At 44.3% G+C, this 26,878-nt stretch overlaps 1 protein-coding gene across 1 annotated transcript in view; it reads right to left on the bottom strand.

Moving 5' to 3' along the window:
- LOC124621805 (polyamine-transporting ATPase 13A3-like) overlaps window positions 1–26,878 on the bottom strand; it is a 376,394-nt gene that overhangs the window by 39,242 nt on the left and 310,274 nt on the right. Inside the window, exons 9-11 of the mRNA XM_047147242.1 lie at window positions 25,548–25,648; window positions 21,792–21,995; window positions 12,582–12,782 (exon numbers count right to left, since the gene is read on the bottom strand). Of these exons, the coding sequence (XP_047003198.1) occupies window positions 12,582–12,782; window positions 21,792–21,995; window positions 25,548–25,648 (506 nt within the window). The remainder of the gene's footprint in view (window positions 1–12,581; window positions 12,783–21,791; window positions 21,996–25,547; window positions 25,649–26,878) is intronic.

Here is a 26,878-nt window from a genome sequence, read left to right as displayed (position 1 = left end):
GCCTTCGAAGCATATCGTACTAAGAATCGATGAATCGTTGGAACTTGGAATCGTCACGACTCGGAAACACGCAATCGTTCTTAAGATTCTTTTGAACGACGATTCGTCCGTATCACGATTCGATTCTTACGATTCTTTATTTAGAGTCGTTCAAATGAACGGCTCATTCACGAATCGCCACAACTCTGGTAAACAGCAATGGCTGATAATGGAAGACTGACGACACAGCAGCGATCGGCAATTGTGTTACTTTTTCATGAAACGAAAAGCCTTGTTGTGACTCAGAGGCGTTTTCGACAACAGTTTAATGCACGATGGGTCCCTTGCAAGAAGACCATCCAAAGTTGTACGATAAATTTGTACAGGAAGGAACAGTATTGGAAGCGAAGCGACCTCGGCCTAAAGCCGTCGGCACACGGACCGTGCTGTCGAACGTTAACGTTGAGCGTGCCAAGTTCAACGTGCTGCTGAACGCTCAGAAACGATGCGACTTGTGCATACGGTACGTGGGCCCCAACGTGGTATACGCGATCGCAACGCACTCCAGCGGCAGTTGAGGGATGTTTCTAGTTCGTAAATCGCACTGTTTACTCAACGGGAGCGCGTAAAATTCCCACGCTAGCTCTATTAAAACGGACATTTCCTCCATCGTCCACGAAAAGGATAGTACCATGTCCAATCAATAAGGACAAATGCTTCTAAAAGTTCCATCACAAACAGTGCGGTACAAATTTGGAATACTTCTCCGCGTAAGAATAATAAATAAAGTTTATTATTTCATCATGCCCACTTTTTTGTGAAACCCCAAGGCCAGCCTTACTTGATCACTGTTCCTACCCAGTAGCAGAATCTCTACAACATGTGAATTACGAAAAGTAAAAGAAAAAGGAGCAAAATATCTTTATATAAGTAGCGCAAGCTGTCCTATACATTAAGCCAATCCAGCAAAGTCACCCCTCAAAAAAGGTAAACTTACATTTACATAACATCAAATATTATAGCTTATACTTATATTAAACTAATAATAAAGTATCAGAACCTAATGAAAACGCGAATGTTAGGAAAAAAAATTTTGAACTGTTAAGACGCGAACCACCATCCCACCAAAAGTCATTTCTGGACAGAGACGCTACTCATTACGCTGAACAAACAACACGCTGCTCGTTCTTAATCATATTGTATTGATAAAAACGTTAATCATAAATAATTATGTTACTAATTGAAATTTAATTATAACAAATTGTACCAAGAACAATGCATTTTGGGTGGATCTTCAGTGTGTCGCTGTCTTCAAATAGCCTACTCTCATAATACGCAAGTTACAATAATTCTTTTGCCACGAATACGATGTTTCTCACTGTTTTATTGGAACGAATCACCCAGCTAACAATGAGTTTTTCAGTGATTCTCAATTTACTCGTTCTCAGAAACGGCATATATACATATAGGCCTGAAATGAATGCCAATATGGCGCCTCACAACTCTGTACTGAAGGGAGACAGCGTGCACGTGACGTAGGTGGCGTTGTGCCATCTCATTGGTCAACGCTCCGACGCACGCTCATAATATCTGACATGCCAGATATTGCTCTGCACGTTCGGAAAGACTCCCGAACGTGATATTCCACACTATGACGTCAGAAACTCGGCACGCTCAACATTCGGATGCACGGTCCGTGTGCCGACGGCTTAAGCCTGTTTGTTCGCCGGAGAATAAAGAAGCGGTACGAGTTGCTGTACAGAGAAGTCCCGGGAAATCGTGTAGACAGGCAGCAGTGCAACTGGGAATATCCAGACGCTCCGTTCAACGCATTCTTGACCGTGACCTCCACATGTACACATACAAGATGACCTGCGAACAGAAGCTCATTGAAGAACACAAGCAGCTCAGTGGGCGGAGGATAGGGAAGAAACTCTCAACAACATTTGGTTTTCAGACGAGGCGCATTTTCATTTAGACGGTGTGGTTAACAAACAAAATGTACGCTTTTGGGCCACTGAAAACCCACAAGTGCTTCATGAACGACAACATTATGCTCCCAGGATTACAGCGTGGGCAGCAATTTCCAGTCACGGACTTATTGGACTCTTTTTCTTTGAAGAAACTGTGAACAGCGAGCGTTATTTGAGCATGCTTCGCAATAGCTTCATTCCACAGCTTCTTGCCACTGCCTTGCCCTTCAACACGCAGTGGTTCATGCAAGATGGAGCAAGGCCACATATTGCAAACACTGTGTTGGAGTTTTTTCACGAGCATTTCACTCAGGTTTCCAGGTCGCTTCAATGACAAACAAAATTGGCCCCCCATTAGTACAGACCTCAATCCATGTGACTTTTTTCTTTGGGGGTACCTAAATTAAAAAGTTCTCCCGAAACGTCCACGTGATTTAATGGAGCTCAGAAGACTTATTCTTCAAGCTTGCAGTGAAATTACGGAAGACATGTGTCGTAGGGTATTCACTAACTTCAGTGTTCGTTTGAAGGAAGTTAGGTAACGAAATGGTGGACATATTGAGCATGTGCTGAGTTAGAACAAATCTCCATGGACGGCTCATCATTGTAGTATATGTTCCTTTCAGATTGTATTGACAGTAAAGTTTATATTCAAAAACAAAATGGTAACACATTTCGTGCGCCACCATGTATTAATTCTTAAGAACTAGAATATAGCGACAATATTAGCCAACATTTCTTTTACATGCACTATTTGTCTACACAGTCTCCATCACTTTCTATGGTGTCACGCTAGCGTTGTGGAAGAGCACATATTCCCTGTTGGCAAACGTGTGGTATCGTGCGCTGTCGATACCACACCGCGCCAGTCCACGTTTAGGAGCTGGCAGTAACCCACGTGACTGCACCACCAATCAGCGCCCGGCTCCAAGACACACCCTATTCGGCTAGCACGGTTAGTACCGCCACGGATCCGACATAAAAGAACACCACACTGACTTCCAGTCAGTCTGTTAGTTCAGTTCAGCCTGCCTAGTCGAAGCGTTGACATTCAGCCTGTGTCGTTGTTGTGGATATCGAACCGGCTTATCTCAAGGGCTCGCATTGGGTTAGACTCTGGAGTTGCTATTTTTTGGCTTAAGTGAAAGAAATTTAAAGAACTCTACGTGTGCCGTTTATTATTTTGCTCTGTATCACAAAACCCACCAACTCCTTGGCATCCACCACCGGAATGATCAGACAAAATTCTCGTCCTGCGCTGGTAGCAATAATTTCCATGCGTGAATTACGTTCTCATCATCTTCAAAATACGTCACACGTAGAGAATGCTTAAGTGGCCCAAGCAGTTTGATTCTACAAGGTGCGGCATACTTTCCTTCGATTCCATTCACTACATTTCCAGCTCAAATGGTTCAAATGGCTCTGAGCACTACGGGACTCAACTGCTGTGGTCATAAGTCCCCTAGAACTTAGAACTACTTAAACCTAACTAACCTAAGGACAGCACACAACACCCAGCCATCACGAGGCAGAGAAAATCCCTGACCCCGCCGGGAATCGAACCCGGGAACCCGAGCGTGGGAAGCGAGAACGCTACCGCACGACCACGAGATGCGGGCATTTCCAGCTCAACTTTTAGTTTATTTTCATGTCTGTCACTGACGTCAGTTCCACAGATACACTACTGGCCATTAAAATTGCTACACCACGAAGATGACATGCTACAGACGCGAAATTTAACCGACAGGAAGAAGATGCTGTGATATGCAAATGATTAGTTTTTCAGAGCATTCACACAAGGTTGGCGCCGGTAGCGACACCTACAACGTGCTGGCATGAGGAAAGTTTCCAACCGATTTCTCATACACAAACAGCAGTTGACCGGTGTTACCTGGTGAAACATCGTTGTGATGCCTCGTGTAAGGAGGAGAAATTCGTACCATCACGTTTCCGACTTTTATAAAGGTCGGATTGTAGCCAATCGCGATTGCGGTGTATAGTATCGCGACATTGCTGCTCGCGTTGGTCAAGAACCAATGACTGTTAGCAGAATATGGAATTGGTGGGTTCAGGAGGGTAATACGGAACGCTGTGCTGGATCCCAACGGCCTCGTACCACTAGCAGTCGAGATGACAGGCATCTTATCGGCATGGCTGTAACGGATCGTGCAGCCACGTCTCGATCCCTGAGTGAACAGATAGGGACGTTTGGAAGACAACAACCATCTGCACGAACAGTTCGACGACGTTTGCAGCTGCATGGACTATCAGCTCGGAGACCGTGGCTGCGGTTACCCTTGACGCTGTATTACAGACAGGAGCGCCTGCGAAGGTGTACTCAACGACGAACTTGGGTGCACGAATGGCAAAACGTCATTTTTTCGGATGAATCCAAGTTCTGTTTAGAGCATCATGATGGACGCATCAGTGTTTGGAGACATCGCGGTGAACGCACATTGGAAGCGTGTATTCGTCATCGCCATACTGGCGTATCACCCGGTGACATGGTATGGGGTGCCATTGGTTACACGTCTCCGACACCTCTTGTTCGCATTGACGGCACTTTGGACAGTGAACGTTACATTTCAGATGTGTTACGACCCGTGGCTCTACCTTTCATTCGATCCCTGCGAAACCCTACATTTCAGCAGGATAACGCACGACCGCATGTTGCAAGTCCTGTACAGGCCTTTCTGGATACAGAAAATGTTCGACTGCTGCCCTGGCCAGCACATTCTCCAAATCTCTCTCCAATTGAAAACGTCTGGTCAATGGTGGCCGAGCAACTCGCTCGTCACAATACGCCAGTCACTACTCTTGATGAACTGTGGTATCGTGTAGAAGCTGCACGGGCAGCTGTACCCGTATACGCTATCCAAGCTCTGACTCAATGCCCAGGCGTATCAAGGCCGTTGTTACGGCCAGAGATGGTTGTTCTGGGTACTGATTTCTCAGGATGTATGCACCCAAACTGCTTGAAAATGAAATCACATGTCAGCTCTAGTACAATATATTTGTCCAATGAATACCCGTTTATCATCTGCATTTCTTATTGGTGTAGCAATTTTAATGGCCTGTAGTGTACCTATTTATAGGCAAAGGTGCTATGGACAATATCGATCTTAGCAGCACATTTCTCAATTCATTCGACATCTGTTGTCACGCCTACTTGATAACGACTCCAAACAACGGAACAATACTTTGGAATTGATCGCAGCAGCGTCTTGTATGCTGTTTTTTGCATTACACTGAGGTGCCAAAACCCGGGGGATACCTCCTAATATCGCGTCAGACATCCTTTGCCCGGTGTATTGCGGCTACTCGACGTAGCATGGACACAACAATTCGCTGAAAATCCCCTGCAGAAATACTGAGTAATGCTGTCTCTGTGGCAGTCCATAATCGCGAAAGCATTACCAAAAATGGTTCAAATGGCTCTGAGCACTATGGGACTTAACATCTGAGGTCATCAGTCCCCTAGAACTTAGAACTACTTAAACCTAACTAAGCTAAGGACATCACACACATCCATGCCCGAGGTAGGATTCGAACCTGCGATCGTAGCGGTCGCGCGGTTCCAAACTGAAGCGCCTAGAAGAAAGCATTACCAGTACACGACTTTGTGCACGAACTGACCTCACGATTATGTCGCATAAATGTTCCTTGGGACTCACGTCGGGTCATATACGTTGCCAAATCACTCGGTCGAGCTGTCCAGACTGTTCTTCAAGTCAATCTTGAAAACTGTGGCATGGTACAATGCCATCTATAAAAATTTCATCATGGTTCGCGAGCATGAATGGCTGCAAATGGTCCCCAAGTGGTCCAACATAGCCATTTCCTGTTAATGATCGGTTCAGTTGGCCCAGAGACCCTACAACATTCCATGTAAATATAGCCCAGATGATTATGAAGACTGTGTCAACTTATTGACAAGTTGGGTCCGTTGCTCCCTGGAGTCAGCGCCACACTCGAACCCTACCATCAGCCCTTACCAACTGAAATCGGGACTCATGTGATGAGGCCACGGTTTTCCAGTCGCCTACGGCCAATCGACATGGTCACGAGCCCAGGAGAGGCGCTGTAGGCGTTGTTGTGCTGTTAGCAAAGGCACTCGCGTTGGTCGCCTGTTGCCATAGTCCATTAATGCCAGATTTCGCACCGGCCGGTGTGGCCATGCGGTTCTAGGTGCTTCAGTCTGGAACCGCGTGACCTCTACGGTCGCAGGTTCGAATCCTGCCTCGGGCATGGATGTGTGTGATGTCCTTAGGTTAGTTAGGTTTAAGTAGTTGTAAGTTCTAGGGGACTGATGACCGCAGACGTTAAGTCCCATAGTGCTCAGAGCCATTTGAACCATTTTTGAACCAGATTTCGCCGCCTGTCATAACAGTACTTTCGTCGTACGTCCTACGTTGATTTGTGAGGCCATTTCACGCATTGTCGCTTGTCTGTTAGCACTGACAACTCTACGCAAACGCCGCTGCTCTCGGTCGTTAAGTGAAGGCTGTCGGGGCTGCGTTGTCCGTGGTGAGAGGTAATGCCTGACATTTGGTATTCTCGCCACTTCCTTGACACTGTGGCTCTCGGAATATTGAATTCTCTAACGATTTCAGAAATGGAATGTCCAATGCGTCTAGATCCAACTAGCATACCACATTCGAAGTCTGTTATTCCCGTCGTGCGGCCGTAGTTACACCGGAAACATTTTCACATGAATCAGATGAGTACAAATGACAGTGCCATCAATCTACTGCCCTTTTTTACCTTGTGTATGTGATACTACCGCAAGCTGTTTATGTGCATATTGCTATACCAGACTTTTATCACCTCAGTGTGGACGCACTTCACTTCCGCGGAACCCATCCAACGTTCCTAAGAAAGAAAAATATTAGATTTCATCGTCCAGTCGAATTCGAGGTCATTAGAGATGGAGCACAAGCTTGGTTTGCAGCAAGGATGGGGAAGTAATCGTGTCATGCCCTTTCGAAGCAATCATTTCGATATTCGCTTTAAGCGATTTAGGGAAGTAACGGAAAATCCCGATGGCCAGATGTTTGTTGGTCTGACCAAGTATCCATCCGAATATGAGTTAACTGTCCTACCACGGCGTTACCTCGATTGATCGTTGGCCTCTGTTGGGTGCATTAGTGCGGCGACCGGGGTTGAGACGTCCTTCAGAACTCTAGCTCCGGCTCTGACGTTCTTTGACGAACATTAAGATTTGAAAGCGAACACTACTCTCTAGAGTGGCAACGGTAGGCGACAAAGTGCGTTCTAAGATTCATAAGGCTTTTGAAATAACATATGAGCAGTTCATTAATTAAAACTTCCGGGCTGAATTGCCGTGGTCCATATATAAAATTGCTTCTTCTTCCTGAGGTTTCGTTGTCTACTGCGGGCAACATCTTCTGAGGTGAGTCGGTGACTGGCTGCTAGGCGCTGGGGGTCTCGCTTATGTTGAGCGCTTAGATGGTGCCACCACTCATCGCGTGCTTTCTACTTTAAAACTATCTCTGGCTAGTGCCATCTCTCTCGATTATAGGTAATCGATAGTCACTTCGTCGATACAGAGTCGACCGCCATATCTTGTGTAATTTTAAAAAAAATGGTTCAAATAGCTCTGAGCACTATGGGACTCAACATCTGTGGTCATCAGTCCCCTAGAACTTAGAACTACTTAAACCTAACTAACCTAAGGACGTCACACACATCCATGCCCGAGGCAGGATTCGAATCTGCGACCGTAGCGGTCACGCGGTTCCAGACTGACGCGCCTAGAACCGCACGGCCACACCGGCCGGCGTGTAATTTTAATCCTTCTTCTTTTTTATTAAAATTATTTTCGTGCTTGTAGATCTCTGTAGCTTCTCTATACATGCGGGTATAATAATGTGAGGTCATAGTTATCACGTTTGTCTCACTAAATTTTATTTCGTGATCACCGTCTTTGAAAACGTGTTCCGCTACAGCTGATTTGTCAATTTGTCCCAATCTACAGTTCCTTTTGTATTCCGTTAGGCGGGTATTAACACTCCTTTTAGTTGTTCCAATATAAACTATGCCACAGCTACACGGAATTTTATACACACCTGGGGTAGCTAAAGGTGTCGTGCGTCTTTCACCGATCTTAAACTTTCACTAATTTTCTTGGTAGGTCGAAAGACTGTCTCCAGTTGAAACTTGGCCAAAACTTTACCAATATGGTCCGTGATGTTATGAATAAATAGAAGAAAAACTTTTCCAGCCGACGGTTGTTGTTGTCGTGTATTTTCGGACACTTCTCTTCTAGGGTGAAGTGCTCGATCTATTTCGTTGTCAGTGTACCCATTTCTCTTGAAAGCCGTTCGCAAATGGCTTAATTCATCTTGCAGATAAATTGGCTCACAGATGTTATTAGCCCTGTCCACTAGACAAGATATGGCTGTCGACTCTGTACCAACGAAGTGACTATCGATTACCTATAATTGAGAGAGATGGCACTAGCCAGAGATAGTTTTAAAGTAGAAAGCACGCGATGAATGGTGGCGCCATCTAAGCGCTCTATATAAGCGGGACCCCCAGCGCCTAGCAGCCAATCGCCGACTCACCTCAGAAGATGTTGCCCACAGTAGACAACGAAACGTCAGGAAGGAGAAGCAGTTTTATATTTGGACCATGGAAATTCAGCCCGGAAGCTTTCATTAATGAAGACGCCGCCCGTGAAAGCTAACATGTTATGAGCAGTTGTTCCTAACCAGGACAGTATTTCATACTGCAGTCAGTGCCGGATTGTAACCACACATTCACAATAATATATTTTCCACTACGCTCTTTTTGCAATTAATTATGATACACCCTTTATAAAGGGTGAACCATAACTCCACCGACAAACTTTCGGAAGTGGTAGTATCGACCAAAAAGAAGAAATAAATGTCTAGCACTTGGTCATCTTCGATATTGTGAAACACATCTCTTCTACCGCAAACACTTTTGTTTTCAAATTCCTGAATGCGGTAGTATGGACAAAAACAAGAAACAAGTCCAGTAAATAGGGGCTCTAAAATGGATATCATAAGAGCTAGGGTCACTTGTTCAGCAGAAGAGATGTGTTTCACTGTACCGAAGATCAACATGTGCTCGTAGCTCTTAAGGTATGCACATTAGAGCCCATAATACTGGACCGTTTTTTCTGGTTTCAGCCATGCTACCGCCTCTCATAATATGAAAAGCAAAGAGATTTCTTTCAGAGGAGCGATGATGAACAAATCCTCACAGGTCGTAAGCTATGTATGATGGGATTTCAATAAGTAACGCAACAGATTTTTTCCTCTGCTAATTTCGGTTGAAGAAAGGCGGAATTTGTTGTGGGATATTGTCGAATATTCCTGCTTGAGCACCTCTTGTTTCATGAAGGTCCGGTAGGTGACAGCGATATACGTAGCCTTCAAAAGAAGAGAGTTATTGAGTTTCAAGATTTTAAACATGGCTGCAACAGCAACTGTTGAAATTCTTCGCGATAAAGGATGACAGCAAAACAGTTGCAGGATAAAAAATTTTTATTAAAATTCTTGACCAAGGTTTCGGTACATATAAATATACCTTCATCAGAAGTAAAAAATCTAAAATTACATCATGCAATGGAGATTAATAAATCAATTGTGCCAAAGGCGTCGTCAATAATTAAGACATCTTCTCCATTTGTACAACATGACTATGGGCACAGGGTCAATGCGAACAGTTTAGCACCAGTATTTCGCCTATGAACTATCGAGACAAGAGTGTGAAAGCACTAGGGCAGATGGTTTCGCCGAGAGAGGGCACTTGTGGTATGTGCCAGACACTCGCGCATATTAAAATCCATGAATACCTACATAAGCGCTTCAAAAATTATTAAAAGTTGTGTTAATTCAAACTTTCTGTCATAATAAATAAAACATATCAGACCATTTAAAAACATTTATGTAAAATAGAAAATATGGAACCCATTTACCTGTGACCTAGTGTCAAACAGATGAAGCTTGCACTATGGAACACATATAACGAGAGAGGGCACTAGCGTAATGCGCCAGAATCTCGCGTAACGTAGACGGTGAAATACATACTAGCTTAGTCAAGAATTTTAATGAAAAATTTTTATCCTGCAACTGTTTTGCTGTCATCCCTTATCGTGAAGTTATTGAGTTTCTTTTGGCGAAAAAGCAGAGCATCTGATATATTAATAGGTACTTGCAGTTAAAAAAATGTTCAAATGTGTATGAAATCCTAAGGGACCAAACTGCTGAGGTCATCGGTCCCTAGTCTCACACACTACTTAAACTAATTTAAAGTTACTTAGGCTAAGAGCAACTCACACACACCGCCAGCCGCTGTGGCCGAGCGGTTCTAGACGCTTCAATCTGGAACCGCACTGCTGCTACGGTCGCAGGTTCGAATCCTGCCTCGGACGTGGATGTGTGTGATGTCCTTAGGTTAGTTAGGTTTAGTTAGTTCTAAGTCTAGGGGACTGATGACCTCAGAGGTTAAGTCCCATAGCGCTCAGAGCCATTTTTTTTTAACACACGCATCCATGCCCGAGACAGGACTCGGACCTCCGGCGGGAGGGGTCACGCAATCCGTCCCATCGCGCCTCTAACCGCGCGGCCACTCCGCGCCGGCCACTTGCAGTTCTGGCTGTGGATAAATGCACGGTTGTCATTGGGCGATCTCCTACGTGCTGGCCTGCTAAACACAGTTGTGACTCCTGCAATGTTGGAACGTGCGGACACACTCATTCGAGGTGATCGACGGATCACAATCAAACACTTGCCTGCACAACTAGACGTCTCTGTCGGTAGTGCGCTGACAGACTCATAGAGTAGCTGGGATACTCAACGGCCGGCCGAAGTGGCCGTGCGGTTAAAGGCGCTGCAGTCTGGAACCGCAAGACCGCTACGGTCGCAGGTTCGAATCCTGCCTAGGGCATGGATGTTTGTGATGTCCTTAGGTTAGTTAGGTTTAACTAGTTCTAAGTTCTAGGGGACTAATGACCTCAGCAGTTGAGTCCCATAGTGCTTAGAGCCATTTGAACCATTTGATACTCAACGGTGTGTGCCCGCTACTTTGGTCGGCGCCTAAAAGAAGGCCATAAAGAGCTACGACGGAACTGATTGCGCGTTACGAGGTTGGTCGTGATAATTTTCATTCGAACATCGTCACAGACTGTAAAACGCGGGTTCATCACTTTGATCCGGAAATAAAACGGCAATCCATGGAGTAACGCCACATCGCCTCTTTCCCGAAGAAAAACTCCAAAGCCGCACTCCCAGGCGGTGAAATAAAGGCGACGGCCTTCTGGAACTCTGAAGGGGCTGTTCTGTTTGATGTCCTACCCCATGATGCAGCGCTCAACTCTGAAGTATATTGTGCTATCCTCAGGGAGTTGAAGAAACGGCTTCAGTGTGTTCGTCGTCGCAAAAACGCAAACGAACTTTTTCGTCACCATGACAACGCAAGGCCTCACACTAGTTTGCGCACCAGAGAGCAGTTCACGAAACTTCTCTGCGCTGTTCTTCCTCATCCACCGTACAGCCCGGATCTCGCACCTTCCAACTTCCATCTGTTTGGCTCAATGAAGGATGCACTCCGCGAGAAGCACCACATTGATGACGGGGATGTTTTTGATGCAGCTCGATGTTGGCTCTGGCGTCGATGACTAGAATGGTGCCATACGGGTATACAGGCCCTCCCAGTAGAGTGGCGTAAAGTCGTCGCATTGAACAGAAGGTATGTTGAAAAGAGGGTTTTGTAGGCAAAAGAATGAAGAATAATAATGTGTGTTGGAATATTGAAAAAAAAAATCCCAACCTCCTTTCAGAAAAACAATATGTTGCATCACTTATTGAATGACTCTTGTATTTTTGAGCCCATGTTTGCTGGTCAATTTTTTCTTGTTTTCGCCTTCACTGCAACCTCTGAAGCCGACCGCGGTGGCCGAGCGGTTATAGGCGCTTCAGTCCGGAACCGCGCGACTGCTACTGTCGCAGGTTCAAAAATGTTTCAAATGGCTCTGAGCACTATGGGACTTAACTGCAGTGGTCATAAGTCCCCTAGAACTTAGAACTACTTAAACCTAACTAACCTGAGGACATCACACACATCCATGCCCGAGGCAGGATTCGAATCTGCGACCGTAGCGGTCGCGCGGTTCCAGACTGTAGCGCTAGAACCGCTCGGCCACAGCGGCCGGCGGTCGCAGGTTCGAATCCTGCCTCGGGCATGGATGTGTGTGATGTCCTTAGGTTAGTTAGGTTTAAGTAGTTCTAAGTTCTAGGAGACTGATGAAGTCAGATGTTGTCCCATAGTGCTCAGAGCCATTTGAATCATTTGCAACCTCTGAAAGTTTGTTGACGGAGTTCTGGTTTGCCCTGTATAAAGGTAAATGAAACTGTCCCAGAAAATCTTTCATGGAACTTAAAATACGCAACTCAGCTTACGTCATATGCACTCGAGGAGAATCAAATGAGATGGGTTGCCTAACTTAAGGTGCATGAAATATTTACCAGAACGGTTTTATTTTGCCTATCCTATATATATGTGTTCAGTTATGAAGTACATGTATGGCTTTAGCTCTCGCACTAACGTTGATGTTTTTCCACGTTATTGGCTGCTCACCTTGTCGAAACAGATGCAGTCGATGGAGCCGGAGACGTTGATGACTCTGGAGTTGATGCAGAAGATCCGCGCCTTCTCGAGTCGCTTCTGGCCGTACAACTTGCCCACGGTCATGGTGGCGGGCAGCGCCGGCGGGATCACGATCGTGAACAGGTCCAGCGCCTTGATGGCGATGTCCGACGCCCGAATGAACCGCATCGACTGCGCCAAAAACAATCACATTGAGTCACACATTGATAAGGGAGATTTACACAAAACTGGCAGGAAAGACGGAACCGGTCACAGAATGGTAGGGAAACTTATAGTTCGGCACCAGGCGCGGGACAATATCGGATGGTTTGGTGAGGGGTAAACAATTATGTCTTAATGCCTTACATGCCTGTTGACAGACCATGGATTGAAAAAGAAGACAGCGCCAGGTGTACATGTGGCAAGGAAGAGGACTCCAGTCATGTCCTCTATACCTGCACACAGTACGATGAATCCAGGAATCGTCTCATGGAGGTAGTGGAATCCTTCCGATACAGCAAGACATAGTGAAAAAGAAACTGAACGTTCAGGAAGCGTACAAAGAATGGCCATTTTAGCAATAAACCTATAACATGTAATAAAGGATCCAACTAATTCCCAAACAACCCTAAATTCAGGGTCACCTAGAGGAGCATGGCTGAATGAGCAGGGCTGACGAGTTGCCCCTCGAAATACCGATGATAACTCCACGTGCGTCCTGAGACACCAGTGGCAAGTAGGGTATGTCAGTGAGTGAGAGCGATCAATATCATGGGCAGTTGTCAGCAAGATTAGTTCGCGAACAAAATGTCTTACTTCTAAGTGACTTACTTCCACCAGCTTGACAATGCAGCCAGCAGGCGGGATTAGCGCTGGATATCTTCAGCTATTTTCCTAATTTTGGCTTAATAACATTTCTGGAATTTGGCTATTTTAAAGAATTATATTTTTTCAAATTTCATGTATTTCATTTCTTCCTATAATAGTTCTGTTACTGATTCATGTAATTTACTTATGGTATGATGATAACGATTTTCTTTAGCATAAAATGTTGTTTCTACTAATTTTTCATATAGTGTCTTCTGAAAGAATATATAGTACTTTCATTCTCAAGGTTATTTAAATAATATTAATGGACAGTGACTTATTTGTAGAGATTTCTGTATCATAGCACTTGTCTTTGTGAGCCTCTGTTGCTCTGGAAGGAAATTATTTGCAATGTATTAGATACTGATTACTGAAGATATCCCTCTTAACGTATTTTTATCTTTATTTGGTGGTTAGCGATAACTTATTATTGATATTTGATGTACTGTATTAAATTTCATGTGTATTTATGTATTTCGTCATGTCGCTGAAAGTGATTCAGGATTTCCAATGAATTTTGCACACAAATATCATAGAGGCTATTATCACTCTCATTATTAATTCATAATTACTGCCTCTATAATTTTGAATCCAATTTTACATTTATTCTACAGTTAAAATCTCCTGCAGTGATAGTGTCTCTAGTTCTTCCAATATCCTCTTTTATTCCATATAATTTATTAACAAATTAGTTTAATTTATATACTGTTTCATCCGTTACGATTCTTTACACTTCCAAAATGATACATTTGTGTCCATGATATTAATATAATTTTTAATAAATTTCGATCAGTAGGTTTTAGGTCTGCGATCATTCTCCTGAGTTCGTTTTTCATGGGGATCGTTATTCCAAGACTGCCTCTGAGTTACTGGTATACACAGTAAAGATTTGCGTAAGGCTTCCATTCTATGTGTTTTGTTCTTTGTTTCTGGGAGAACAATAATATCTTGGTTGCTAGTTTACAGTTCTTTAATAACTTCACCTGTTTTATTTTGCCGGCTTTATATTGTAAGTAAGCTGTTTATGTGTTTGTATGTTGGCAACGCTATGTAGCGCTCTGCATTAATAACTCTGACAGCACTGTGTGCACTCTGTAGAAGAACCTGTGGCTGGTCGGACTAACACTAGGAGGTAAACAGCCAGCAGTGATGGAAGTTGGATGTGAGTAGTTAGGTTAGAGGTTTGAAGTGTTAGCGGGAGCGGACGATCTGGACGTGTTCCGTCATGGAAATGCAACTTGTCGATGATTATATAATTTTTGGAACTGGATGTTATGGACGATTATATAATTTTTTAACTGACTGTTACATTCTTAAGGTAAATAAATTGTTTGATCTGCAACAAAATCTTTCCTTTGCTAACCACATGCCTATTAGTAATTAGAGCCTACAGTGGTTAGACTCTTGTATTAACTATTTGAAGTCATTTTGAGCAATCAGATTGCGTTGCGCTAGGATATTGTGGGTCAGTGTTGAGATGATAAAGAATTGTAAAGAGACAGTATAGTCAATTCCACTCAGCAATATAAGCAGGAAACTTAAATGAAGAATTTTCAATATGTTCTATACACCGAACAGAATACTCAAGTTTCCATAACCTATTCTGTATTCTATAATATTCTATAATATAATTCTATATATAATTCTATAATATCCTTCCTTCTATAGTCTTACAGCGTTTCTGACAAGCGATTTTTTAATGAATGTTTATTTGGCCCATTGCATTAACCTCCAACAAGGGGGTCCAGATAATCTTTGTTCAAGGTTGCCTTCCTTCGGTCGTTGGCACTGGTGCTCCATATCCAAAGTGATATTATAACAGACATTTGGAAATGCGTGCAGTAACAGCCTCTCGACACCACCTAAACAGCTCTCGACCTTCTGTTATACAAGCAGTAGGATGCCATAGAGCCTCTGAGACTGGCTGTAATTCATCGGCCGAGCACGTAACCGCTTCCTGGAGGTGGTTCCCAGATTGTGTTCTGCTGCGCTGACGAGAATAATAGACGGATATCATAGAACGTGGTAAATGACCATTCAGAGGTTGAGACAGATGGCGCTCTGATACTGCGCAACACGGCTGCAACTGGTGAGTAAGTTTCCGCGGCTTAGCGTGGGATTGTTGCGGTAAGGAAGTTACTTCGTGAATCAGATATGTGTGAAGGCTTCTGTCCTGAGTGGGATTTTTGCTGACCTCCACGCTAGTCTATCCTATGGCAGCCTTTTCGTTCCTGCATAGCTGCGACAACCGACATCCATCTGAGTCTTCTTCCTGTGTTCAAGTCTTTGTCTCTGCACTAAAATTGCTACTCTCCACACTTCCCCATATTACCGAACTGACGATTTCTTGATGTCTCAGGATGTGATGTATCAAATGAACCCTCCTTCTGGTCATCCTGTGCAAAGACAGCTGGTCCCACGTATCTCCGGAACCCCATCAAGGACTTGTCGAATCCGTGCTACCCAGAATCGCTGCAGTATTGCGTTCCAATTTTGGACCAACACGTTGTTAAGCAGGTGATGACAATGGTTTGGATCATCAGTGTATGCAAAGGATCGCACAAAATAGATCTTAGTGTGTTTTAACTGTATGCCGTACATGATTATCCTTGTGATATTGTATTATACTGAGGTGACAAGTCATGGGAAATCTCCAAATGTCGTGTCGGACCTCCTTCTGCCCGGCATAGTGCATCGTCTGGACGTGGCGTGGACTCAAGAAGTCGCTGGAAGTTCCTTGCAGAAACACTGAGCTTCTGCTGCCTCTACAGCCGCCCGTAACTGCGAAAGTGTTGGTGAAGCACGATTTTGTGCACGAACTGACCTCCCGATTATGGCTCGTAAATGTACTGTGGGAATCATATGCAGCAGGATTTTAGAACATATATTGTGTTCGAACATAATGAATTACCTCGAAGTAAACGGTCTATTGTCACACAGTCAACATGGGTTTAGAAAACATCGTTCTTGTGAAACACAACTAGCTCTTTATTCACATGAAGTGCTGAGTGCTATTGACAAGGCATTTCAGATCGATTCCGTATTTCTGGGCCGGCCGCGGTGGTCGTGCGGTTCTAGGCGCTCCAGTCCGGAGCCGCGCTGCTGCTACGGTCGCAGGTTCGAATCCTGCCTCGGGCATGGATGTGTGTGATGTCCTTAGGTTGGTTAGGTTTAATTAGTTCTAAGTTCTAGAGGACTGATGACCACAGCAGTTGCGTCCCATAGTGCTCAGAGCCATTTGAACCATTTCGTATTTCTGGATTTCCGGAAGGCTTTTGACACTGTACCACACGAGCGGCTCGTAGTGAAATTGCGTGCTTATGGAATATCGTCTCAGTTATGTGACTGGATCTGTGATTTCCTATTAGAGAGATCACAGTTTGTAGTAATTGACGGAAAGTCATCGAGTAAAACAGAAGTGATTTGTGGCGTTCTCCAAGGTAGTGTTATAGGCCCTTTGCTCCTCCTTATCTATATAAACGATTTGGGAGACAATATGAGCAGCCATCTTCGGTTGTTTGCAGATGACGCTGTCGTTTATCGACTAATAAAGTCATCAGAAGATCAAAACAAACTGCAAAACGATTTAGAAGAAATATCGGAATGGTGCGAGAAGTGGCAATTGACTTTAAATAAGTGTGAGGCCATCAACATTAGTGTTAAAAGGAACTCGTTGAACTTCGGTTACACGATAAATCAGTCTAATCTAAAAGCCGTTAATTCAACCAAATACCTATGTATTACAATTACGAAGAACTTAAATTTGAAGGGACACATAGAAAATGTTGTGGGGAAGGGTAGCCAAAGACAGCGTCTATTGGCAGGATACTTACAAGGGAACCTCCCCATCGCACCCCCCCCCCCCCCCCCCCGCCCCCCTCAGATTTAGTTGTAAGTTGGCACAGTGGATTGGATAGACCCTGAAAAACTGAACACAGATCAATCGAGAAAACAGGAAGAAGTTGTGTGGAACTATGAAAAAAATAAGCAAAATATACAAACTGAGTAGTCCATGCGTAAAATAGGCAACATCAAGGAGAATGTGAGATCAGGAGCGCCGTGGTCCCGTGGCTAGCGTGAACATCTGCGGAACGAGAGGTCCCTTGGTTCAAGTCTTCCCTCGAGTGAGAAGTTTAATTTTTTATTTTCAGACAATTATCAAAGATCAGGCAATCACACATAATCAACTTCGCTCTCCAAAATTCCAGGACATGTTCAGATTTGCTTGGACATATGCAGGATTTGACGGTCTACACACGGAAAACGTATGTTTTGACAGAGTACAGGGAAAACTGTGCGACTGTGAAACTGTTGCATTCATTTGTTGCAGTTTATGTGACAAACTCTTTATGTTTTCATCACTTTTTTGGGTGTGATTATCACATCCACAAGAAAACCTAAATTGGGCAAGGTAGAAGAATCTTTTTACCCATTCGCCAAGTGTACAAGTTAGGTGGGTCGACAACATATTCCTGTCATGTGACGCACATGCCGTCATCAGTGTCGTATAGAATATATCAGACGGATTTTCATGTGGAGGAATCGGTTGACCTATGACCTTGCGATCAAATGTTTTCGGTTCCCATTGGAGAGGCACGTCCTTTCGTCTACTAATCGAACGGTTTTGCGGTGCGGTCGCAAAAAAACAGACACTAACCTTATTACAGTGAACAGAGACGTCAATGAACCGACGGACAGATCATAACTTGTGAAAATAAAAATTTTCACTCGAGGGAAGACTTGAACCAAGGACCTCTCGTTCCGCAGCTCCTCACGCAAACCACGGGACCACGGCGCTCCTCAGATTTTGCTCTTGATGTTGCCTATCTTGCACATGGAGTATATTTTGCTTATTTTTTTCGTAGTTCCACACAGCTTCTTCCTGTTTTCTCGACTGGAGTGTGTTCAGTCTTTCAGGGCCTATCCACTGTGCTAACTTATAACTAAATCTGAGGGGGGTGCGATGGGGAGGTTCCCTTGTTAGAAAATGTAACAGACCTACTAAAGAGACTGCCTACACTACGCTTGTCCGTCCTATTTTAGAATTCTGCTGCGCGGTGTGGGATCCTTACCAGATAGGACTGACGGAGTACGTCGACAAAGTTCAAAGAAAGGCAGCACGTTTTGTATTATCGCGAAATATGGGACAGAGTGTCACAGAAATGTTTCAGGATTTGGGATGTACATCATTAAAACAAAGGCTCAAAAATGGCTCTGAGCACTATGGGACTCAACTGCTGTGGTCATAAGTCCCCTAGAACTTAGAACTACTTAAACCTAACTAACCTAAGGACATCACACACATCCATGCCCGAGGCAGGATTCGAACCCGCGACCGTAGCAGTCGCACGGTTCCGGACTGCGCGCCTAGAACCGCGAGACCACCGCGCCCGGCTAAAACAAAGGCGTTTTTCGTTACGACGGAATCTTCTCACGAAATTCCAATCACCAACTTTCTCCTCCGAATGTGAAAATATTTGGTTGACACCGACCTACATAGGGAGGAACGATCACCAAGATAAAATAGGGAAATCAGAGCTCGTACGGAAAGATATAGGTGTTCATTCTTTCCGCGCGCTATACGAGATTGGAATAATAGAGAATTATGAAGGTGGTTCGATGAACTCTCTGCCAGGCACTTAAATGTGATTTGCAGAGTATCGATATAGATGTAGATGTTATCCTATGTGTATGGAAATTTTATTGTAAAATAAAAAAATGTAGGTGGCTTTACTTCCTAACTGAAACTCGTATTAAATGCAAAGAGTCAAAAGAAATGCATGCTGTTGGAAGCACTGCGAAACAGATAGCATGGCCTGTAAACAATTTCACCATTTAGCAATTAAGGGTCCGAGGTTTGGTCGGTAGCGTGCTTTTGCTATGAAAATGTTTTACAAAAACAATGAAAGAAGTTGCATATCGTGCAACAACTTGAAGAGAACGATTACTAGTTGCGTTTAGAATTATTTCAGCAGATTATGGCAAACATAAATGAGGATAATGAATTTCTGAACAAGCTTTGACCCATTTTCATCTCAGAGGTTACGTGGTAAAGCAAAACAGCAGTTACTGGGCAGACAGCAACCGTAATAAAGTTCATGAACGCCCTCTACACGTCAGCGAGGTCACAGTATTGCGTGCAGTTGCCTCATACGCTGTAATTGAATCTAGTCTTTCGAATGCTGCAATCTTTTGTTGCATCCCGCACTGCAGCGCAATCAGTGGCAGCTCTGTGAGAACTGCTTGGCAACGGCGTCATTTAAAGGTCCGGAGAAGTTCTCTGGCCCTGAAGACCACTGGATTTGTCCGTTTGTGGATTTTTCTTGCGGAGCTAACTTAAGTGTCGGGTCTACACGACTCAGGTAAGAAAACCAGATGAATCGAAACAAAGAGCTCATGACGAAATTCGTGCTATCCCAGCTGATATGTTGCAACAATCAATGAGGAAGCTCAAGAGCAGATAGGAAGAATGCATATGCACAGGAGGACGTAATTTTCAAACATTGATAATTTGGATTGCAGTCTTTTAAAGGCAAGTTGTAGTGGTTCAACTGCTACCAATAAAAATTTTATTGGATTTTTTCTATTTTCGTTGTGCATTAAAAAGGTTCCTTTTTTGTTTCACCCTTTAGTATAGGCCACTGATGAAGTCTAGCACGAATCGGAGAAACATGATTGGTAGGGACAAATAACATTTTCACTTGTAAAACATTTAATTTTTTTTCTTATCTGTGTGATAAGGCATAGGACACCGCGGTGCTATTCCGCTCGATTCAACTGTAAGCCCTATATAATGTGATATGACACTCTAAAAAATTTGTCATGTGATACAATGACAGTATTTTAATTGTGAATACATTGCAGCATATAGAAGATCGAGATTTCTTTACGCAAAGTATTAAACAAACATCATCAGGAGGCAGCGATCACAGTATATCAAAATGGTGGGGTTATTACACTCAGTCAAGAGTCTATTATGCCCATCGTATTTCAGTGTCAAAAACAGAAGCATTTACTACAAGTAAACAATTTTCGTCATATGAAACTTTGTGTTAGATTAAAGCTGTGTGCTGGACCGAGACTCGAACTCGGGAGCTTTGCCTTTCGCGGACAAGTGCTCTAAATTTTTTTCCCATTTTGTTCGGTATTGTTCGTTGCGTTTGGTCTGGGCGGACAGTTTTCTCTTTACTTATTCTGATCATCACTAAACTGACACACAATACCTTTTGCGCAACGCAATCTGACCTTCAATAATCCCTACAAAAGAATGGCCCTGACTAACAATAACCTATACCTTTCATGAATCACTTACCTCATAAAAATCTTCGTTACTCAAACTACTGCAATGCAGCGAGCGTCAATACTGCCAGCTAAATAAAAGATTCTAACTACTGAAGGCACTAACTACTGATAGGCATAGTTAGCAAATGAAAGATTTTGATAGAGAACAAACAATGTATTTTCCTTAATAATTTTCAAAAGTCAACTCATCAGTTCCTGACATCCATCTTTACAAATTTCCTTTTTCTGGCGGACACACGTCCAGATCGTCCGCTTATAGTAACCTCTCAAAACTCTGGCATCTCTCTCTCCACATCCAACACTGCTGGCGGCTAACCTCCAACGCTACGCGCTGTTCACACCCAACTGCCCAACACTACACAAGCGAATATTCCAACAATGAGTCCAACCAGCCACAGACTGCACACAGTACAGTCAGTGATTTTCATACAGAGCGCTACGTGGCGTTACCAACATAAAAACACTAAACAGCCTACTTACAAAACTAATAATTTGAGGGAGCGGTAATAGCCCCACGTCTACGGGGCGAAATAGACCCAGGTGCTCGACAAAGACGCGGAAAATCAGACTTTTGTGGAAAAGCCAGCTATATTTGCTGATACACACACTGCATAACGTGTGTTCCTATACAAATAACAATAGCAGTTTAAAATTTCACGTTATTGAGCGCTCCTTAATTTGTTAGGTTGTATTATTCAACTATGGCAGTAACCTATGACAATTCGCTTACTTCTAGAGTTTGTTCTCCTGTCCTGTCAATAAATTTAATAGGAAACATTCTTACTACACCACATGTGGCTTCACAGAGATACTGTCAGAGACTGGAGGCAAAACGATCTTGACTGTAAGAAACTTAGAGCACTGTTGCTACATTTTTTATTTCAGACGGACTAGCCCCGTAAGCAGAGTAGCCCGCTGGACCCTAATTGTAGTAGCTACTGAGAGAAATTGCTGTAAATGTTAACAGCCAGTGCAGACTAAAGTTAATTTTTTCCAGTAATTAGTGTAGACAGAGGAGGGAGTGGGGCTCACCTTCGAGACGATGGTGTAGATGAGACCGCAGGTGGAGATGATACCGAGCACAATGATGAAGCGGCCGACGTCTCGGTCGAAGCGGAAGTCGGCTGGCGGCGGGTACAGGATGGACCGCACCAGCTCGCCCTTGGCCGTCAGGTAGCCCGTCCGCAGGACCAGCGCCCTGGCAGAGCCGCCCTTCTGCCCTCGCGACTGCATCACCTGCCGCCAAACATCCCTGTCCGTCACAACTCGTCCGGCTCAACAAGGTTACAGTTACGTTCATTATGGATCCCATTGTGAGAACTGAAGCTGTTAACTAAAGTATATATATATATATATATATATATATATATATACTACGGGCCATTAAAATTGTTACACCAAGAAGAAATGCAGATGATAAACGGGTATTCATTGGACAAATATATTATACCAGAACTGACATGTGATTACATTTTCACGCAATTTGGGTACATAAATCCTGAGAAATCAGTACCCAGAACTGCCACCTCTGGCTGTAATAACGGCCTTGATACGAGTGGGCATTGAGTCAAACAGAGCTTGGATGGCGTTTACTGGTACAGCTGCCCATGCCGCTTCCACACGATACCACAGTTCATCAGGAGTAGTGACTGGCGTATTGTCACGAGCCAGTTGCTGGGCCACCATTGACCAGACGTTTTCAGTTCGTGAGAGATCTGGAGAATGTGCTGGCTACGGCAGCAGTCGAGCATTTTCTGTATTCAGAAAGGTCCGTACAGGACCTGCAACATCCGATCGTGCATTATCCTGCTGAAATGTAAGGTTTCGCAGGGATCGAATGAAGGGTCGAGCCAAAGGTCGTAACACATCTGAAATGTAACGTCCGCTGTTTAAAGTGCCGTCAATGTGAACAAGAGGTGACCGAGACGTGTAACCAATGGCACTCCATACCATCACGCCGGGTGATAAGCCAGTATGGCGAAGACGAATACACGCTTGCAATGTGTGTTCACCGCGATGTCGCCAAATACGGATGCGACCATCGTGATGCTGCAAGCAGAACCTGGATTCATCCGAAAAAATGACGTTTTTCCATTCGTTCACCCACGTTCGACGTGAGTACACCATCGCAGGCGCTTCTGTCTGTGATGCAGCGTCAAGGGTAACCGCAGCCATGATCTCCGAGCTGATAGTCCATGCTACTGCAAACGTAGTCGAACTGTTCGTGCAGGTTGTCTTGCAAACGCCCCCATCTATTTACTCAGGGATCGAGACGTGGCTGCACGATCCGTTACAGCCATGCGGATAAGATGCCAGTCATCTCGACTGCTAGTGGTACTAGGCCGTTGGGATCCAGCACGGCGTTTCGTATTACCCTCCTGAACCCACCGATTCCATATTCTGCTAAGAGTCATTGGATTCTATCAACGCGAGCAGCAATGTCGCGATACGATAAACCGCAATCGCGACAGGCTACAATCCGACCTTTATCGAAGTCGGAAACGTGATGGTACGCATTTCTCCTCCTTACACAAGGCATCACAACAACGTTTCACTAGGCAACGCCGGTCAACTGCTGTTTGAGTATGAGAAATCGGTTGGAAACTTCCCTCATGTCAGGACGTTGTAGGTGTCGCCACCGGCGCCCACCTTGCGTGAATGCTCTGGAAAGCTAATCATTTGCATATCATAGCATCTTCTTCCTGTCGGTTAAATTTCGCATCTGTAGCACGTCATCTTCGTGGAGTACCAATTTTAATGGCCAGTAGTGTATGTAACGTAGCATCGTCTGTTTAGTGTTCATCAAGCACGTAGCATCAGTTATTTAATATTCAACATGGACTTGGTCTCCGGTACATTGCAATGGAAATATGCTCAAATGCGAAGTTCGAAGACATCTATTTGCTGCGTTGATTGGCAGATGGTAATGACCGTGGTGTTGAACGCTTGTATCGAAAGAGATTTCCAGAACTACGGTGCCCCTGCAGGAAGACGTTTATTCCAATTGATCGTTGTCTAAACGAGAATGGGGCGTTTAAGCCTACCACTCGCGACTAGGAAAGCCTAGAAAATCGGGGACAGCTCAACTGGAGGAGGAACTTCTTCGTGCAATTGTCGACAAACCTACTGTCAGCGTAGGTCAATTAGCTGCAACAAGTAATGTTGACCACATGACTGTCTGGAGAGTGCTACGTGAGAAACTGCGATACCCATACCATCTACAGCGTGTGCATGCACTATAAGCATCTGATTTTTTTGCACAAGTACACTTCTGCGAATGTTTCATTCAACAATGCGTCAGCCGTCACCTTAGTGCAAATGTGTTGTTCACAGATGAGGCTTCGTTTCAACATGATCAGGTTGTAAATTGTCACAGTCAGCATATATTGGCTGTCGAGAATCCTCACGATCCTCACGATTGTCGAATCACGTGATCAACGAAGTTTTTCTCTCAACGTGTGGGCCTGGATTGTTGGTGACTCTTCCTTAAAGCCTTATATTCCTCCATCCAGGCCCAACAGAGGAACTTACGATGCTTTTAAGAAAATACTGTACCTGTTCTGTTAGAACATGTGCCTTTATGTGTGCGATAAAGCATGTACTTCATGCACGGTGGAGCTCCTCCTCATTCCAGAGTTAATGTTAGTAGGCTTCTAAATAACAAATTCCGTGATGGATGTATAGGTAGAGGTGGACGAATTCTTTGCCTTCCACGCTCTCCGAACCAAGACTCACTAGACTTTTGATTTATGGGGGCATTTGAAACGCCTTGTGTACGAACCCCCGTACAAGATGTACAGAATTTCCGTGCTAGTGTTGTGGAAAGCCGTGCAACAATAAGCAATTCTTCAGGAACACATCAGCGCGTCAGGGATTCAATGCGACTGCGGGTTGATGCATGTATCCTTGCTAACGGAGGGTATTTGGAACATTTCACGTAGGAAAGTGTTTCATACTGTGCTGATTCGTTCTTTTCCTGTGAGTTTCCAGAGTTTAATGTGTCGAAGAGTTGTAGAAACCGAGCTCTAACATGGAAATGGTATAATGTCCAAACAGTATACTTTATTCCTCTGTGAGAGGGGAATGTTTCCTGATAGCTTGGCCATACCATTTTGTTACACCCTAGTGTTTAAGGCATTAATTTTTTTTTACTTTTTATTTTCTACTATTATTATACTACATTTCTATGCTTATTCCACAGTGTCTCTCCCTCACGCAAGGAACAGTACGTCCCCGTATCTGAGTGGTCAGCGCAGCAGAATGTCAATCCTAAGGGCACGGGTTCGATTCCCGGCTGTGTCGGAGATTTTCTCCTCTCAGGGACTGGGTGTTGCGTTGTCCTAATCATCCTCATTTCATCCCCATCGACGCGCAAGTCGCCGAAGTGGCGTCAAATCAAAAGACTTGCACCCGGCGAACGATCTACCCGACGGGTGGGGGGCTACTCACATGACATTTACATCTACTCAAGGTATGCAGATGTGTTACAACGCCTCTCAGTTTCAACTCATAGCTGGGTGACATGGTTCCAGTCTCTAACGGTTGTAGCCTGTGCCCGTTATTGTAGAGTATCACTGAACTGTGACGTGTTCAAAGAGAATGTCAACGTCTGGCACAGAGCCAGATATCTTCCATCTCCACTCGCAGCAGTAAGCTTCATTGCCAGTTCACCCTAAAACGAGGAAAATATCGCAGAGATTGCCGCTTTCGTTGGGGTACGAAGAGGAATATGATGACAACATAAATCGCGCGTGCGAGACGTGAGCGACTGGCGTGTCGTGTGGTTACCTCTGTCCCGCAGAAGAGCGTGTGGTTGCTGTCCTCTCGGGCGTTGTAGTAGCCGCCGGCGGTCTTGGGCAGCGGCGTCTTCGTCACGGGAACGCTCTCACCTGAAAAAAAAAAAAAAAAAGTGTTTCGTGTTCATGTCTCACCTCAAGTCTGTCGACATTCAGTACATAAACAATTTCTGTCTGCATAAACACATTGAAGGAATAAAATAGGACGCCCTTTAAGAGGTTTCGAATTCACTCAAGATTTATTGTTAAAACGGTGCGTATGGGGTACCTGAAATGATTACATTACAGCCCAATAGCACAAGTGGTTCTGAGATATAGCACACTGGACTCGCATTCGGAAGGACGACGGTTCAATCCCGCGTCCGGCCATCCTGATTTAGGTTTTCCGTGATTTCCCTAAATCACTCCAGGCAAATGCCGGGATGGTTCCTCTGAAAGGGCACGGCCGACTTCCTTCCCCATCCTTCCCTAATCCGATGCGACCGATGACCACGCTGTCTGGTCTCCTTCCCCAAACCAACCAACCAACCAACATCCTTCCCTAATCCGATGAGACAGATGACGTCGCAGTTTGGTCTGCTCCCCAAAATCAACTCAACAAGGTTCTGAGATAGCCGGTTTCGACCCATGCTGAAACATTCATTACAGCACATGGTGTAGCCTCCACAGGCAGTGGCAGGCGTTGACTCTGGCACCCTGTCGATCGTACAGACGGCGAATACTGTCCTGGGATACGCTATGCCAGGACCTGCTCACGTAGTGAAGCAGCTGAAATTCAATATCACGTAGTGAAGCAGCCGAAATTCAATATCCACCACTAACCCTTTCACGGGATCGTCGCATAAAAATCCCATCAGGACCTGGCGATTTATTTAGTGATTGAAATAAAATTTAGCAAAAATGGGAGGATCAGTTATAAAGAAGCATCTCACTTACGCAGCGGCGTTAAGTGCTTGGGTTTCGTTGGAAGACCTGTAGTCTTATTGAGAAAATATTGAGCCATTGCCTGTTTAAAAACGGGATGCTGTGACCGCGTTATTTGAAACTGGAATAATGACAGAATAATTTGAAGGCATCGGATTTAGAGATTCCGGAACTAAACGTTCGAGAAGATGAGGTTCTTAGATATTTTGGCTGTGCAATTTGCACTAAAAGCATTGACAATTTCTGCTGGCCAAATGCATCTATTTGTTATCAGCGTATGGCGACTGTCTCACAGGCAATCTAAAGCTGTAACAAGAAACATGGATAGTTATTAATTAAATTATTAGAAGAACTGACTGAATTAACTCAAATATAGTTTTTGATATTTACGTAAATGTT

This window comes from Schistocerca americana, chromosome 7, assembly GCF_021461395.2.
Source record: "Schistocerca americana isolate TAMUIC-IGC-003095 chromosome 7, iqSchAmer2.1, whole genome shotgun sequence".
Lineage (NCBI taxonomy): Eukaryota > Metazoa > Arthropoda > Insecta > Orthoptera > Acrididae > Schistocerca > Schistocerca americana.
The sequence above is the reverse complement of the archived record's forward strand: the minus strand, read 5'-3'. Positions and strand labels throughout refer to the sequence as shown.